The 17,508-nt window shown below is 40.9% G+C and overlaps 2 protein-coding genes across 7 annotated transcripts; one reads left to right on the forward strand and one right to left on the reverse strand.

Moving 5' to 3' along the window:
• Positions 1-650: 650 nt before the first annotated feature.
• LOC141769239 (neurofilament medium polypeptide-like) lies at positions 651-5,584 on the reverse strand. Its single transcript, XM_074638109.1, has 4 exons — positions 4,748-5,584; positions 2,805-3,004; positions 2,571-2,695; positions 651-2,472 (listed from the first exon to the last, which is right to left on the reverse strand). The coding sequence occupies exons 1-4, from the start codon at positions 5,511-5,513 to the stop codon at positions 1,269-1,271; spliced, it is 2,295 nt and encodes a 764-aa protein (XP_074494210.1). The 5' UTR covers positions 5,514-5,584; the 3' UTR covers positions 651-1,268.
• A 2,709-nt stretch (positions 5,585-8,293) lies between these two features.
• Positions 8,294-17,289, forward strand: fancg (FA complementation group G). 6 transcript variants are annotated; one of them, XM_074638134.1, is made up of 14 exons: positions 8,294-9,521; positions 10,957-11,101; positions 11,291-11,416; positions 11,536-11,708; positions 12,266-12,419; positions 12,627-12,751; positions 12,852-12,998; positions 13,244-13,404; positions 13,548-13,614; positions 13,763-14,079; positions 14,164-14,204; positions 14,308-14,481; positions 14,935-15,049; positions 16,056-17,289. In XM_074638134.1, the coding sequence occupies exons 1-14, from the start codon at positions 9,441-9,443 to the stop codon at positions 16,156-16,158; spliced, it is 1,929 nt and encodes a 642-aa protein (XP_074494235.1). In that variant the 5' UTR covers positions 8,294-9,440; the 3' UTR covers positions 16,159-17,289. The 6 variants fall into 6 exon arrangements, with proteins under 6 accessions (XP_074494235.1, XP_074494234.1, XP_074494236.1 ...); XM_074638133.1 differs by having other exon boundaries at positions 8,298-9,521; positions 12,621-12,751; XM_074638135.1 differs by having other exon boundaries at positions 8,300-9,521; positions 10,981-11,101; positions 12,621-12,751.
• The last annotated feature ends 219 nt before the right edge of the window (positions 17,290-17,508 follow it).

The following is a 17,508-nucleotide window of genomic DNA, read 5'->3' on the forward strand; positions in this document are numbered from 1 at the left end:
CAGGGGAGAAATCCTTCCAATGTCAGCCAAAAGTGTGTCCAATGTCAGAAATGTATCCTAAACGAAATCATGAATGGCTTTTGTAAGCAGCTGCTGCACTCATTAGTAAATCCTATTAGAAATGTAGCTACACCTTTTCACTACTGTAAGTCATGACCAAAAATGACTTAAATGATTTGCATCTCATTAATTTTGTTTGGTTTCATCAGTGCTCTTTTCATTATACTCATTACATAACTGGTGTTTATGGTAAACATGAATCAGCAGTAATGGATTTTAAAATAATTGCTTCAGTGTGTGAACTTTCCCCATTTTGCAGTGAGGCAGAGCTGGAAATAATGGGCAATACCGAGCCTGTTCAGTGCGATCGAGCAGCTCTGCTCCTGATTTATACATGAGCGTGGTCTGTGGGATGTGAGGGAGGGTGCAGTGGCTGCTGTGGGTGGGTACAGCTCCCCCTCTCCTTAGCCGCAATGCAGTGCAGTTACTCGCAGCGTGTACCTCTCAGGCCTCGCACCTTCTATTATCACTCTTCCTGACACTTCTCCTTCATAAATTCTCACCAGAAATCAATGTACCATTGATTTTTTTTTTTTTTTTTTTTTAAACAGATTAAGAAATTTCCCAAAAGCCATTTATGTTTGATTTTTCATTCTTTATTTATCTGTTTCATATTGCATATTCTCAGCATACATAGTTGACACATCATCGTCCTAGCATTGCAGATCAGAAGAAGTGAGACACTGCAGTTCAACTGTCAGTCAAGAGAAGCTGCGTTAAGGTGCACAACAAGCAAAATTCAAGTCTGTCATATAGATGTATCTGTAAATATAATATAGACATTTGTATCTCCTTAAATATACCTTTTTTTATATTCAATATCTGTCACAATCTTAAGCTTGACACTGTATTGACATCTCTACCCTTGAAGGCAGGCCCCTGCAGTCCCTGTCAGCGGGATTCAGTTTAAATGCACTTGTTATGTATTAAGGGCAGTTTGTCACATTCAGATAAAGAGTTTAGAGCATTCTGCATTCACTACAGTCATACATCAGAAGCATCAGGGGTGTGTAATGGCCATACTTAGGGAGCGTGGGGTTATTTGCTACAGAAATCACTATTGCTTACATACCATCGCCTGCTTTGGACATTTGGGTGCGTCCAGCCCCTTTCTCCTGCTCTTTACCCTGCCTACCCTCATAGTTCTTTGGCATCTCCACCTCCTTCTCCTCTCCTCTTCTCGTGCCTTGAATCATAGCTCATCATTCTTACTTCTTGGCCTTCTCGTCCTTGCTCTCCTTTGACTCTGTGCCAGAAGATTTCTCCGCCTTCTCTGCCTCCTTCACCTCCTTACTCTCTTCTTTACTAGGCTCCTTTTTGGCCTCTGGCTTCTTCTCGTCTTTCTTGCTCTCTGTTTTCTCGGGTTCGGCTTTAGGTGCGGGCTTCTCCTCTGGCTTCTTTGCCTCTTCCTTCTTTGCCTCTTCCTTCTTGCCCTCTGTTTTCTCGGGCTCTGCTTTAGGGGCGGGTTTCACCTCTGGCTCGGCCTTCTCTGGTTTAGGAGCAGAGGGTTTCTCCTCCTTGGCGGGGGGAGCGCTCTCTTTAGGCTCAGACTTGGGGGCAGGTTTGTCTTCTGCGGGCTTGCTGGGAGCAGCAGGTTTCGAAGCGTCATCCTTCTTTGGCGCTTCATCTGCCTTGCTCTCTTTCTTTGTATCAGGCTTCTCTGGCTCCTTCTCCTTGGGCTCTGGCTTCTTCTCCTCCTTCACAGGTTGCTCTTTCTCCTTCTTTTCCTCCTTGACAGGCTTCTCCTCTTTCTTCTCTTCTTTAGGGGTGTCTTTGGCGGCAGCAGGCTTGGCCTCCTCTTTCTCCGGAGACTTTGGTTCAGGGCTCTTGGGGCGAGGAGATTTAGATTCAGGGGATTTGGGTGGGGACTTTGACACAGGTGACTTTGGTGCAGGTGACTTGGTGGGTGATTTGGGCATAGGGGATTTGGCTGCTGGTGATTTAGGTTCTGGTGATTTTGGTGGAGATTTAGATTCTGGTGATTTGACAGCAGGAGATTTAGGCTGAGGGGATGCATCCTTTTCTGGAGATTTGGACTCTTCTTCCTCACCTGCCTCCTCATCCTCTCCCTTCTCCTTCTCATCCTCATCCTTCTCCTCCTCCTCTTCCTTTTCTTCCTCCTTTTCCTCTTCTCCTTCCTTCTTATCTTCTGCTTCCTCACCTTCTTCCTTCTCTTCTTCTTTGGTTTCCTCACCTTCTTCTTCTTCTTCTTCTTCCTCTTTTTCCTCCTCTTCCTCCTCATCTGCCTCCTCTGTCACCTCTGTCACCTGGGTCTCATCTGTCTGTTCCTCCACTATGACGGTATCTGTGATCTCCTCTTTCACTTTCATGTGGGAGGAGATTCTGCTCTCCAGGTAAGAGTAGGGACCTCCTCCTGACACGAAGCGGTTCTCCTCTCCCTCCAGTAACTTCCTGTTGTAAAACACAAAGACACACAGTCAGGGAAAATGTCAATAACGTTTGACATTAAAAATCAATTTCATAATGTGTGGTTTTAAACCCTGGCCAACCTATAAGCAGCGATCTCAATATCTAGAGCCATCTTCACATTCAGCAGCTCCTGATAGTCTTTCAGCTGGCTGGCCATCTCCCATTTGGTGGATTTCAGCTCATTGTCCAGCTGATTGATGGTCTCCTGCAAAAAGAAAAACATGTAGCTTCACAAGTCAAATATTATGCAGGTGGTAAGGAGGGGAGATGAACGTGGTTTCCCCCAATGTGAGATATTTGTGTTGGTGTCCTGCCTGTAGGGAGTTGAGGTCATCGTGGTGTCTGTCTTCACTCTCCATACGCTGCCTCTCCAGTGAGTCCTTGGTTCCACGAAGAGTCTCCAGCTCAATAGTGCGGCTCTGGAGCTGACGGCGGTAGTCAATGATCTCCTCCTGGCTTCCACGGATTGCACTCTGGTTGGACCTGGCAGCTTCAGACAGATGCTCCATACGCACTGCAGACATGATATACAAAAGAACGACTTAGAAAATTACATTTGCTGTGTCATACCATTGACTGGCTCACGTCCCAAAACTGTTTGACAGTGACCTGCTGAAGTACAGAGAAATCCTGCATTCTTATTGAGTCCACGGGCATGCATTGTTGTTTTTTATCTTGATCCTGAGACATTTGACCCGTCCTCAGAGAGTCTCCACTAGGGAGCCTGAGTAACCTTGGCAGTGTCCATCTGTCAGTCAGGAGTCTGACTCAGCTCCCTCCCTCCTCCAAGCATGAATGAGCCACGCTGCTGCAGTCAGCTGGACACCACCACACAGGGAAGGTCATTCTGTTTGCACCTTTCACTGGTTACATCAAGTCAGCACGTCGATGTGCAGCAAGAGTCAATCTATAGCTCATTAAGCTCTGTGACATGCAGTGCAGATAAAACACCCTTCTTGGTCTTTAAAGTTGTCGACTGTGTATTTGTGCAGTATTACAAAGGTCAGTGTGCATCTGATGTTGCATCTTCTTACAGTATACTTGTGAAGAGGATTCATCCATCATGATCTACATGCATAGCTGTCACTTCCATGTCCTTGGTGGTCTCCAGTCACGACATCAAGGAGGATGACAGCTAGAATGATGAAGCAGTATCTAACAGTGACCTTCATGCAACTATTCTATTTGTAGAGGTTCAGGTTCATGTATAGAGACACACAACAGCACACATGGGGCGAAAGCAAAGAACACACCCACTGTTACCAGCAGTGAGAGTGCAAATGAATCACAGTCTCCTCTCTCTGTGTGCCATCTCACTCCTGCAGTGCCTGCCTTGAAGTAAAAATGACCATTCTGCGGCAGAGACGCGCCCACAGAGAGGCGCAGCATTTAAACTCGAGGTCATATTATTTAACTAATAGCCTATTGATCTTGCATGCGGTTTATATTCATCCTATCCGCCTTGATTTACTTAATTTGCGATCTGGCAGGTTGGTGGGATCAAGACCTGATCTGTTTATCTGCAGAGATTAGAAGTCAGCATGCGAAATAGTTTGTGTGTTAAGGTTCTCATTTCAACTCCTGCAACCCTGATATGAGCACGACCACTGCTCATTCCCTTAAAATCACCTTATGCATTACAACAGGGCTACAAATAGGCTAATTTATTTTTCTTATTTTTTACTTTGTCCCTTTATTCAAGGCTGTTTTCCTATATGCAATCCACTGTTTGTAATTACAACAGTCTATAAACCAACTTTTAAGTAGATGAGCTTACAGACAAACCCATCAAGTACACTATAGAGAAAACAACCTCAAAAAATAAATAAGCTAATTTAAACATGTGAATAGACTTCAGCACCACGGACAGAGAACAAACACTGTGCTGCACACTAACCATACACTTCCACGCAACACACACAAACACACACACACACTTATCTTTTTTTGATATATTTACTGTATTGTTATTGTTGTTATTATATATATCTTGTCCTAATCGTTTGTTATCACTATTATGTAATCTATTATTTCTTTATATTAATCTTGTCTCTAGGTGGAGGCTTCAGATAAGCCCAGTGTTTTTTTTTGCCTCTTCCTGCACTTTATATTATTCTTTCTTTTTTTTTTATGTTGTATAGTCTTAAATTGTGCAAAACAAATAAAAGGGCACGTGGAAGTTTCTCTGTGATTTAAATAAACACTAAAAAAAGATTTGTTTTTAAAACTTTCCCCTTTTTTCTTTCCTCCAACTCACCTTTGAACCATTCCTCCGCGTGGGTTGAGCTCTTGGACGCGTGTCCGTCCAGCTGAGCTCGGATCTCTCGCAGTGCGCCGGTGACGTCAGCCTTCAGCGTGTCTCCTCGCATGTCGAAGCTCACCTGCGCGCCGTGAATCTGCTCGAGGAGCTCCGCCACTTCTTCCTCGTGGTTCTTCTTCAGGAAAGCGGCCTCCTCTTCCAGTGCACGGAGCTTCTTATCCAGCTCCATCCTCGCCAGCCTGCACTCCTCCACGTACTTCTTCATGGCGCGCCCTGCAGCCTCCAGCTCATCCCGGTTGCGCGCCTCGTCGTCCAGCCTGACGCGCAGGTGCTGGATGTCTTCCTCCAGGTGTTCGTGCTCAAGAGCCGCCCGAGCTTTCTCTCCGGTCAGCTGCTGCAGGAGCCCCCTCAGGTCGCCCAGCTCTCTCTCGTAATGCTCCCCCACTGAGGCGCGTCCGGCCTGGCTCTGCCGCAGCGCCGCCGCTTCAGCCTCCAGGTTGCGGTTGTGCATCTCCAGGTTGCGCACCTTGTCGATGTAGCCGGCGAACCGGTCGTTGAGAGTCTGCAGGATCTCCTTCTCGTTCCTCCGCGTCATGTCGCCTCCGTTGAAGGTGTCCAGGCTGTCCATGGAGGACGGCTGGCTGTAGGTGAGGAGGCGGCGGCGCTGGGAGTGGAAGCCGGAGCTGGAGGACACCGAGGCTGTCCGAGGAGCCTTGCGGTACGAGGTCGGACCGAAAAGGTGGTGCTCTACCGTGAAACTCATGATGAGGCCGGACGGAGGAGAAGTGACTGCAGTAGGAGCGGGAGAGCTGGGTTTATATAGGAGGGAGGGAGAAAAGTCACTAGTCAGCAGCAAGACGCACTCTGTTTAAAGAGATATCTGCTCTTCTGCCTTCATGCGCAGGAATATATTCACCCTATAATCACTGAAGCACCTGCTTGATGAGTTGTATTTTTACTGAAGATGTTAATGATGGGTATTTTATCAAAGCAGGTTTTATAGCATGTTAAAAAAAAATAAAGCATCACTCTCACTTTATATCTTTTTGTGCATAAAAACACTTATATTAATAATAATATAATAATATTTAGTAATTAATAGTTATGAGACATATTTGCAACTGTCAATTGCTGTGGCTCTTTATAAACAGCCTGATAACTTATTACTTTTGCAAGATTTTGCACATTTGAAGACATTCATATTTTGGTTATTTAGGAATATATTCACCCTATAATCAGTGAAGCACCTGCTTGATGAGTTGTATTTTTTTACTGAAGGTGTTAATAAGATAAGATAAGATAAGATGAACCTTTATTAATGCCCGGGGGGAAATTCAGGTGTCAAAGCAGCAACATCAGCAAACAGAGTGAAACACAGGAGAGGTAAAGGTATACAAAAACTATAATAATAGAGATATAACAGATACAGAGTGAATGGCTGAACATAGTGTGTACAGTCCGTCAATAAATAAATGTAGTATGTGCAATACATAAATGTAATATGTGCATATGTGCAGTCTATAAAGTGATATATAGGATGTATAGTGTAAAGTGCACCAGTGGTTAGAGTAGTAAATAGTAGTAGTAAGTAGTTAGGTAGTTAATGAGGAGTATTTTATCAAAGCAGCTTTTATAGCATGTTAAAAAAAAATAAAGCATCACTCACTTTATATCTTAAGACATTTTGTGCATAAAAACACTTATATTAATAATAATATAACAATTTTAGTAATTAATAGTTGGGTTTATATTGGAGGTACAAACGTGTGAAAAATTTTTTGCTGGGAAGCTCCATTGAAATAATAAGTTGAATTATAATTACATTTACATTACAATTATAAAAGGAATTACTTTGTACAAGGACATATTAAGAACATATACATTAAGAACATATACAGTATATACAGTATAAGATATATTTTTGTGTGAGAAGGTATCGTATGAATTATCTATTTAAAAGTCTGATGGCCAGGGGGAAAAAACTGAATAAATTGGATATATTCACCCTAATCATTGAAGCAACCTGCTTGATGAGTTGTATTTTTACTGAAGGTGTTAATAAGGAGTATTTTAACAAAGCAGGTTTTATAGCATGTTAAAAACAAAAAATAAAGCATCACTCTCACTTTATATCTTTTTGTGCATAAAAACACTTATATTAATAATAATATAATAATTTTAGTAATTAATAGTTGGGTTTATATAGGAGGGAGGGAAAAGTCACTAGTCAGCAGCAGGACACACTCTGTTTAAAGAGCTATCTGCTCTTCTGCCTGCACAGGAATATATCCACCCTAATCACTGAAGCACCTGCTTGATGAGTTGTATTTTTACTGAAGGTGTTAATGATGAGAATTTTATCAAAGCAGGTTTTATAGCATGTTAAAAAAAATAAAGCATCACTCTCACTTTATATCTTTTTGTGCATAAAAACACTTATATTAATAATAATATAATAATTATAGTAATTAATAGTTGTGAGACATATTTGCAACTGTCAATTGCTGTGGCTCTTTATAAACAGCCTGATAATATTATCACTTTTGCAAGATTTTGCACATTTAAAGACATATTCAGATTTTGGGTATATGCTGTGGCTAAAGTGTGAACTGATTGTGAGCGGTGTGTTCTGCTGATTCTCTCTGTAGCTGTGCTGCTGCTGCAGTGTGAGTTTGCAGATCCACGCCAACCCCCTGGGACTCAACTCAACTGCTGGGCCATTGACAGACTCTCTCCCTCTCTTACTACTACACACACACACAAACACACACACACACAAGGATTGTTTCCTCCCTTATACGTCAAACATTACTTTTCATCTCTTAGTTTCTACTTATTTTTGTAGCTGAAGACTAAATAATCTCCAGATGTGCACACATGGCTGCAGGCCAAACATGGCACAGCACTGACATAAAACCCAAAAAGCAGCATAAACAGCAGCATTATAGTGCATGCACATCAGGATGAGCTATGATGATACAGCACTCACAGAACCAAACTGAGCTGCCTCTGCTGATCTAAAGGGATGTCTGCTCTGAGAACAGGACCAGTTACAGCACCTATTGATTACTCAAACTCAGGGTGAGTGAGTTTGTCTTAAAGGAGAAGGGAGAACTGTGCCTTTCCCGTGAGATGCATGTTAAAGAATAGACGGTTCAGCACACAGTCATTTCACTGTATCAGCCATTCTTCAACCCTGTGAACATGTGTATTGTCAGCCGAATGACACCCAGGGGACCGTGTGATATGCAAGGCCCTTAACCTGTCCTCGAGCAATGGTGTGTTTTGCAGCACATGTCACATGTTCCTGACATGCTGAGGGCCATGCAGGGCAGAAATAACATGCAGCACATCCCCTTCCTCCACTAGCTTCATGTTTTATAGATGAGGATAATGGAGCAGAGTAGGCAGAATTCATATCATGTTCCTCAATACCTTGTTATTTGAACCAACAGTAAGCAGCTGAAGTCTACAGAAAAAAAGACTCATAATTTATCATGCTGTGGTAGAATATACCTGCTGGAGAAATATTACAAACATGGACACGGTTTGGGTTTTATCACCCGTGTTGGTCAGTGACTATATTCGTAATCTGAAGAGTGTTTAAGTACATTGTTGGGCAGCTGTTAACTCCAACAGAACAGGTAGATTTCTCTTTTTTTTTGTTGGTTCCTCAAATAATAATCTGCACTTTAATGCTGCCATGATTGGATTTGTTTCGGTAACATTTTTTTTTACGAAACTTTGAAGTCTTGCCATGTGAATGACATTGGCAGAGGGACAGCGGAAAATGATTTGGGTGGTTCCTGCCATGTAATGACCTTGTCCTTGAAGGGATGGATGGAGAGAGGGGGAGACAGAGAGAGATGGAAAATAGCAGGATCGATGCAGAGGAAAATGTCACATAATAGTGAAACCCATACAGGGGAAAAAAGATGTGGGGAACCAGAAAGAAAGACATCTCTTGTGTATATCTGTGTGCGCATGCCTATGCAGCTGCAAGTGTGTGAGTGTATATATTGTGGAGGAGCCTATGTCAGGAGCTTCCCTTGTTTTTCCATGGGGGTATATTTAGGGGTTTCTGTGATTTGAGACAATGAAAGAAAGGAGGATGAAGAATGGAGGTTGCAGGGAACAAGATGATGCACTGATGGGGGGATGAAATAAGGGATGAGAGGAGAGGAGAGGAGAGGAACTGGGTGAGAAAACAGGGAGTCACCTTGGGAGGGACAAACTAGAAAAATGGCTGTCCTGGCAGCCTCAAGGATGACTCAGCTGCAATACAATTACAGCCTTGGCTTGTGTTCACTTGCTTTAGACCTGTATGAATACTGCACTGAATACATTAATGTTGTGCAATTATCAGTGTCTGTATGTTTATTTGGAGGGTTATAAAGCTAATGACCAGACACAAAACAGCAGAAGCACTTCAGAGTTTGATGGCTGTAAAAAAAAATCAAAAAAAAAATCCTTAAATTGAAGTTTCCAGAACACCAGAGAAGTTGTCTCAGTCACAGCACCAGCTGCTGGACAGTCAGCAGACTGCAGGTGTAGTTACCTGGTTTGTCCACAGGGGGCAGCACCGACCTCACTGCTCTGATGTTTACTTCCGGTGGTAGTTAGCTCCCATCTGACCAACGAGGGAAAGTTCAAACACAACAACAACAACTCTGTAACGAAACAGCCTTTAATGTCTAATAACATGCATCAACCACTGTCTTTATTAGAGAGATGGATCCAGGAAAACAACGAGTTGGTAAACAAAGTGAAGGTAGGGAGTTTACTTCTTTACTCCTGTTTACGTTAGCCTCTCACTTCACAACGTTATCAGCCTCTAACCATAATTAATCCTTATATATATATATATATTGATTAAGAGTGCAACAAAAATCAGTGTATAATCATTGCTAACGTATGATTTATACTTCTGGTATCTAATAACATACAACAGACTGTTTTCCACTGTTAACTTTGATGTATTGATTATTTTAGCTGATCAAAGTATCCATATCTTTTAATGTAAAGTAAATATGGCAGTACCACAGTATAACAAAGTCTTGCATTTAAGTTTTACTTAGGCTAAATGCAGAAGTATTGACGGAAAAATATACTATACTACCTATATATATATATATATATATATATATATATATATATATATACTACTACTAATATATATATATATGTGTATTTATATATATATATATATATATATAATAAAACAATTATATACAAAAATACTTTACTATATATATATACTACTACTACTACTAATATATTTATATATGTATTATATATATATATAAATATATATAATAAAAAAATATATATAAAAAAATACTTTACTACATATATATATATATATATATATATATATATGTATTTATTATATATATATATACATATATATATATAATAAAACAATTATATACAAAAATACTTTACTATATATATATACTACTACTACTAATATATTTATATATGTATTATATATATATATAAATATATATAATAAAAAAATATATATAAAAAAATACTTTACTACATATATATATATATATATATACAACTACTAATATATCAAAAGTAATACTAGTCATTATGCAGAATGGCTCCTCTCCATAAATATTATATTATATTACATTTCATTATTATTATTATTACAGATGCATTAACATGTAGGCATCATTCTAATGTTAATAGCTGGTCACGATGGAGCTGATTTTAACAAATGTAGCCCATATAGTTTCAAGTTTCAAGTTTATTTGTCATATTAAAAGTACAGTGTACAGTGAAACGCAATGAAATGCATTTTACCCTGGCTCTCTCTCAGCCCTTAAAATCTATAAATAGTACACTTGATAAATACTACAATAAATAAGACAATACCTGAGAATAAAATTATAAAACAACTTAAAAACATCCATAAAACAATACACAGCTCTGCATTCATTTAGTGCTACTGTTCAGTTCAGTAGTACTGTTGGGTAATGATATATATATATGCATCATTAAAAACTGTAATTTCATTGTGTATTAAATCTTTTTTAAGAGGTAAAACCCTAATAGATGTTGTGGATTAAAAAGTATTTCCCACTAAATTATAGTGTAGCAGCAATGTGAAGTAGCATAAGATGTAAATACTCAAGTAAAGTAATAGTACCTCTAAATTGTACTTAAGTAAATGAACTTGGTTACTTTTCCAGTTTGCTTTTACTTCATTGTTTCAGCAGCAAGAAGGAGGAGGAGGAGGAGGAGGAGGAGATGCAATGAGCCGAGACCAGAGCCAGAACCAGACCCATCTGAGATGGTGTTCCTCTGAGTTTCACAAACTTTTAAGGAAAATCCAAGGTGCTCAATCTCCTTCATAAGGGTCAAATACATGTATGAAACCCGATGTGGGGTAGTGGGGATTTGATTGTAGCCACACTCAGAGGTGGTCAGGAATGTAACCAGGCCTAATTTGTTAAGGCAGAGAGCTCAGCTGTTACCGCCATTATGCATCCTCTCCTTTCCTTTCCCTGTGTCCCTCTCCTACAGGTATCCCTCCTCTTGCAGATCACACACAGTTGGAGCTGACAGTGGTGTACAATGCCTGTATGTGCTCCACTGCTCAGTCTCAGTTCTCAGAAGCTGAGCTGCTCCTCACACAAGCCACAGAGAGAGGTACAGTTGGCTTACGCTGTGAAATGATGACACAGGCACTTAAGCCTGACATTCAGTTTAATGTTAGCTCGAAGGATTACTCCACTCTGACTCTAACAGTCTGCATTTGTTCCATACAGTTCTACAGATGACAGGAGATGACCCTCTTGCTCCAGACCCTCCTGTTTTTTGGAGAACAGTTCTCAAATCAGTGGGAAACACAGCTTTGAATCCCAGTGTCCTGTACCTTCTCTGTTTGCAGTGGGCCATATGGCTATCCACCTGCCAGCTGAAAACTATACAGGAATGTCAGGTAAGATCCTGTTTTAAGGCTGTGTTCGCTCCTCACTTGAACTCTGCTGCATCTACCTGTTAAGCACAGTTTGTTTAGGCTGATGAGGTGGCTTTCATTTAGCCTCTGGTTGTTGGTTGTTGACCAAACCACTGAGTCCTCCTAAAACAATGGGTCAGTTAGCTTTCATGTTTTGTTTGTGATGTAACCAGTAAGAAGGCTATGTGATATGAATATGTGCCATATGTCTATAAATTCAAAAGCTAGTCTCTGCATCATGTTGGAGTTCAGGCCATGTTTGTTATTTACGAGACATATGCCACATACCAACTACTATCTAGTGTTGCATTGATATTCCAATCCCACAGAGAAATTAATTATGTTGTGCTTTTGTTTGTTTGAAGAAAACATGTAGAAACGTAAACCTCCTTCATAACAATTCAAGTGCAATTTCCCCCAATATTTCTTTTCCTGTCTCTGCCAGCAAAATATATATTTGTCGGCATGCTGCAGTGTCCAGTCCCCAACTGTGTGGGATACTGTAAAACTATACTGTATTTTTTTTTACTGTGTTGCAGGATGAGCTGTTCTCTGAGTTTGACATGCTGTCTACTGGAGTTTGGGATGAGGTGAGCAGCGAGCCAAAGGGAAAGTCCTCTGACATTCCACAACTGGTGATGGACCCAAGAAGGCTTATTGAATTATTGCAGATCTGTACTTTAATTGCCCAAGGTCAGCAACACTCCTGTTTTTTTCGTTAACGCATATTGAACGTTGAGATACGGTTTGCTGTGTCAGGACTTAAATATTGTATGAAGCTTAAGCATAGTGTTAATGTCTTTATTTATACGTATTTCACCTGGGTATGATCTATTTACTTTTTTTCCACGGGTGCAATCCTGTGTTTTGCTGTCTTCTGTATGTTTCATTAAGGTGCAGAAAGATTGAGCGAGGGTCGGAGTTCAGAAGCGCTGTCTGGTCTGCAGTCAGCTTCCTCCCTGCCTGCTCCCAGAACTCTAATAGCATACACACACCTCCTCTCAGGCTCTTGCCTCGCCCATATGGTACACATGCAAACAGTGTCTACACATACAAACAGATAATGGGCATAACAGGTTTAAGCATTTGTCTACAGTGAGAGTTTGTGTTTGCATTTGTCTCCAGACGCGCCCTCAGATGGCATTGCAGTGTTACAGGAAGGCACTGGAGACAGACTCCCGGTGTGTGTGTGCTCTGTACCAGAGCATGCTCATCTACAGACAGCTTGGCAACACACAGGCTGAGATACAAGCTCTTCGTTTGCTTCACTCAGTGAGTAGCATAAGTAATCAGTACATACAGGGAAAGCAAAGAAAGATGCCAAATGCCTGTAAAATGTTTGTCTTGTAGATGTAGATACATTATTTTTATATATTTATAATATTTAATATTCTCTGCCTTTGTTGTAGTGGAATAGCCCTTAGCAGGAGAGCCAAAAAGTTTATTTGGGACACTGACACATATTCATGTAAGTGTACGTCTGCGTACTGAAACATGAAGCCTCTCTTGTCCCACAGACTTTGATGTTGCCCTCTGCCACAGAGCCTGCTCTGGCTGGGACTCATCTCCTCTCCCTGTCCTCACTGCTGCGCAGCCAATCACTGAGCAGCCTGCTCTCAGTTCCCTCTGCCCTCTCTGTCCTTCACAATCTGGCCCTGAAGTGTGTGCTCCACGGGAGGTGAGAAGACCAGCACACTCTTTTACTGGCACCCGACCACTGCTAATAACCCAGAAAACGTAGATGGAGATGAGAGTAGTAGTACATACAGTATAGTATACATTAGGACCCACATTGTAGTTAAGTGGGTGCTTTTTCTTCAGGGTGTCAGAGGGTGTGGAATATTATTTGGACCTGCTGGCTGCTCTTCACTCAGAAGATCAACATGGAGTAAGACTGAAAACACTGTCATACACACAACATAATTTAACAGTCAGCTTTGGATATATTTATATATGCATGCTATGAGCTCATTTGTGAGAAGTCATAATGTGTTTGCCACAGAGAAGAATCTGACATCTGTTTGCCTCTGCCTCAGCTGCATGCTGAGGGCCCTCCCCTCCCCAAATTGCCTGAGCTGTACCTGCAGGCCGGCGCTGCCTTGCTCATGGCCCGACGGCCAGCTGATTGCATGGCGCTGTGCGATGAAGTCATCACTACAACACTGGAGCTGCTGCCAGAGAAGATGGTGTTGGAAGAGCCAGAGAAGACATGTGAGGCTGAGACTAGGGCTCTCAGTGGAGAGGGTGAGGATAGGATGGGGATGCTGCTCTGGGTGGGAGCTGCCTACCTCCTCCAGGGTCACTGCCACACTCACCTGAGGGACTGGAAACAAGCTGTGACTCACTACACAAGGTCTGTAAAATGAAATTGGCTTGCCATCTGTCATCAGTTTTTGGAATTATAAACAAACACATGATATTGTATTTTGCATTACAGGTGTTTCAACCTGCTGGTGAAGGTGCACTTTAAAAAGAGAGGTGAGTGCTTTTCTGACTTTTTTGATACTTTGGAGAGAAATTGACCTTTTTACACACCCTACAGCTTCTGTTACATTTTATTCTGTTGATTGTTCCCTTACAGACTTCCCACCACAGATCCCCAGTGCAGATATGGTTGGCAAGCAGGGAACAGATCTGTGTGTCCTCCAGAGGCTGAAGGGGCTTTCACTAGCTGGTAGGGGCATCAGCTTCACCCAGACAGACCGACTGAGAGAGGCACTGAGAGACCTACAGCTCAGCATGCAGGCATGCCCAGGTACTGTATACACAACACAACTGTAACTTAATGATATAGACAGCAGAGCATGAAGCTATTTTTGACACAGGATTCATGTCATTGCGCTAGGGCAGAGGCAAGTTAAGGTCAGTCATATGCACTCAATGCACAAACTTGAGCATTATGAACTACGATTTGAACAGTGTTTGTCTGTTCAATGCCTATATAAAAGGGTCTGAATGAAAATGAAACTAATGTTCCACAAATCATCTCTGTTCTTTAATGAGGAGCAGATATTAAATGTAAACTTTAACTATGATCTTCACATCTTATTTTAGAGGTTTTTACACATAACACCTACACACCTGCACATGTATGAGCCAAGAACTGTATCAATTTGACACGAATGTACTGTAGGACTGTAGTGAATCTGTAATTGGTATGCGTGGTCTTATGTTGGAAGATGTAATCATGTTGTATGTGCTGTCTCAGAGTGTGTGGGTGCAGGGCTGTGGTGTGGTGAGGTGCTGTGGAGGCTTGGCAGGAGGCGGGAGGCAGCAACTTGTTGGGAAAAGACCTGGAGCGTCACCCCACAATCCTCAGTAGAGTAAGACACTGGCATTCTTATATTCACTGGCTTTGTGGTTTATAGTGTGCAGTATGTCACACACTTTGTTCACACTGTTCACACAAAATGCTTCGCGGGTGACCTGGTTACACGTGTACAGCTCTACATACATGTGTGACTGTGCCCAAAACCAACTGATTTGATTGTAACCACACTCAGAGGTGTCGGGAACCCATGTGACCATGCACTGTGTAGAGTGGGGTGAACACAGGGTGAACCACACTAAAGATTTTAGTTTGCTAAACTTTAAAGTGCAAGACAAAATTTTCACAAAAACATTTGATTTATATTCTAAAGATCTCTGAGTTTTTAAGATCGCTGTTGACTATTTTTTAATTTTAAATAACAGCAAAACTATGAAGCATCTGGTATAGTATCATGTTGTTTCCCCTCATTGTTGTTGGTATGAAGGGAAAATGTCATCACCTGGTAACATGAACTCCAATATATAATTAACTGAAGTAATTAAGTTAGACAACGAGAAATGCATAATGTTAAGTGGTTCACCATATTCCATTGTATAGATTGACAAAATTACAATATGTATTATAAAGCAAAAAATAGCGATTTCAACTGTAGACTTACACCTGGGGCGATGCATCAAAGAGGGACTACTATCATTTTCTCTAGCTGTTTGGTCCAGATGGCCATGTGCAAATGTTAACTTTTTTCTCTTCTGCAGACACATTTTCCTACAGATAAACTCAAATATAAACAGGGACGCTAAAATCTGATCACAAGTGTTTACTCAAAATTCGTTTGGGATGTATTCTGATGCCACTTATGAACTGGAGTCTGTCACAGTTGGGACACAATCTGAATATGTGCTGATTTAAGATACTAGGTCTAAACAGGATAAATTTCAAGAAAATAAAAATGTATGCCCCTAGTAGTTTAATCAGTCTCTTGCTGCTTTAGACAGAGCACATTTACTATGCTGTGATGTCACTCTCCTTCTAACTGCTATATGCCTTGTGTGTTGCAGGAGTCTTTCTGTGTACCTACAGGAACCTCAATCTGGCCCTCTGTTGGACTCCACGGAGCTGCGCCGCAGAATACAGGAACTTGGTCCTACCTTGACAGCCTAGAGAGAGACAAAAGAAGAATACCCTATCACTTACGGAACAGGATCAACTTTCTCTGGCCCGTGAACTGAAACCCTTACCCACAACAAACATGTATCTATTGGGACAGTACGATGAAGCATCCTGAAAGGGCTTACAGTGTTCGAGACATAGTGTGGGTGGTAAACCTGGCAGGTGATTTATGCATGAAATGAAGATTACTTGTCTTGACATACTGTAGTTTGGTCACTGGAGGTCTGAACTGACTTGTAGGAAATAAAATGTTTATTTTGTCCAGGCAAGAGTAATAAACACTGTTACTTTAATAATTGATAATGATTTTCAAGATAAAGCACAATACATAATACTTCAGAAGATACACCCCATAAACTGTTTGCTGCTCTAAAATGCCCATTTATACAGATTTCCGTATGGATTGCTCCTACAAATACAAATAAATTTGTTCCGTTCCTTTGCATAGTTTTGCATATGCTGTTTATATGTTTATACAATTCTTCAGTAACAACGCGGTGCAATGTAATTGGATGACAGAAGTTTGGTGACAGGCGTAAATGAAACTGGGGGTCTGAACTGGCTTGTTGGAAATAGAATGTGTATTTTGTCCAGGCAAGAGTAATAAACAGTTACTTTAGTAATTGATAATGGTTTTCAAGATAAAGCACAATATATACTAATTCAGAAGATACACACCATAAACTGTTTGCTGCTCTAAAATGTCATTCCTGCAGCTGTCACACTCCACAACCAGCACTGCTCCCATTAGACCACAAACACTTACACACCAAAAAACTGACAAGAACCTGATATTTTCAGGTGGAATTTCATTCATTCATTCATTCTCACTGTGCAATATCATTTTACACTTATGCAATTTTGTTTATTGTCTGTTTATTGTCAATACTGTATATACTGCTCCTATTTTTATACTGCCTTCTATTTAAATGGTTCATATTTTGTTACACTTTGTTTAGCTCTTTTTTTTTTCTTTTTTTTTTACTGTTAACTGATGCATCTTGTTTTTTGCACTATCCCCTTTGCTCCTGTACACTGCAAATGTCCCCACTGCTGGACTAATAAAGGAATATCTTATCTTATCTTAAATAAAACGCACAAATAAATTTTCCCATTTCTTTTGGCATAGTTTTTGCATGTATGCTCTTAATCAAGAGTAAAAAAATAAAATGTTTATACAATTCAGTAACAAACGCGGTGCAAAGTGATTGGATGACAGAAGTTTGGTGACATCCGTAAACGACCAATCAGAGAAAAGCTGGTGAAAACAGTAACACCCCTCTCAGTTGTAACTGGCCAAACATCCACAATATCCTCCCTGACGTCAGACTCCAGCTCCTC

This window comes from Sebastes fasciatus, chromosome 6 (genome assembly GCF_043250625.1).
Source record: "Sebastes fasciatus isolate fSebFas1 chromosome 6, fSebFas1.pri, whole genome shotgun sequence".
Taxonomy (NCBI): domain Eukaryota; kingdom Metazoa; phylum Chordata; class Actinopteri; order Perciformes; family Sebastidae; genus Sebastes; species Sebastes fasciatus.

What these genes read in the sequence shown, in the direction of transcription:
- LOC141769239 (XM_074638109.1), bottom strand. Translation starts at nt 5,513, where the DNA reads ATGAGTTTCACGGTAGAGCACCACCTTTTCGGTCCGACCTCGTACCGC. An exon ending in ATGACCTCAACTCCCTACAG is followed by an intron (nt 2,696 to 2,804) that starts GCAGGACACCAA and finishes TTCTTTTTGCAG; the next exon opens with GAGACCATCAATCAGCTGGA. An exon ending in ATTGAGATCGCTGCTTATAG is followed by an intron (nt 2,473 to 2,570) that starts GTTGGCCAGGGT and finishes GTTTTACAACAG; the next exon opens with GAAGTTACTGGAGGGAGAGG.
- fancg (XM_074638133.1), top strand. Translation starts at nt 9,441, where the DNA reads ATGTCTAATAACATGCATCAACCACTGTCTTTATTAGAGAGATGGATC. An exon ending in ACTTTTAAGGAAAATCCAAG is followed by an intron (nt 11,102 to 11,290) that starts GTGCTCAATCTC and finishes CCTCTCCTACAG; the next exon opens with GTATCCCTCCTCTTGCAGAT. An exon ending in GCTGTGACTCACTACACAAG is followed by an intron (nt 14,080 to 14,163) that starts GTCTGTAAAATG and finishes TTTGCATTACAG; the next exon opens with GTGTTTCAACCTGCTGGTGA.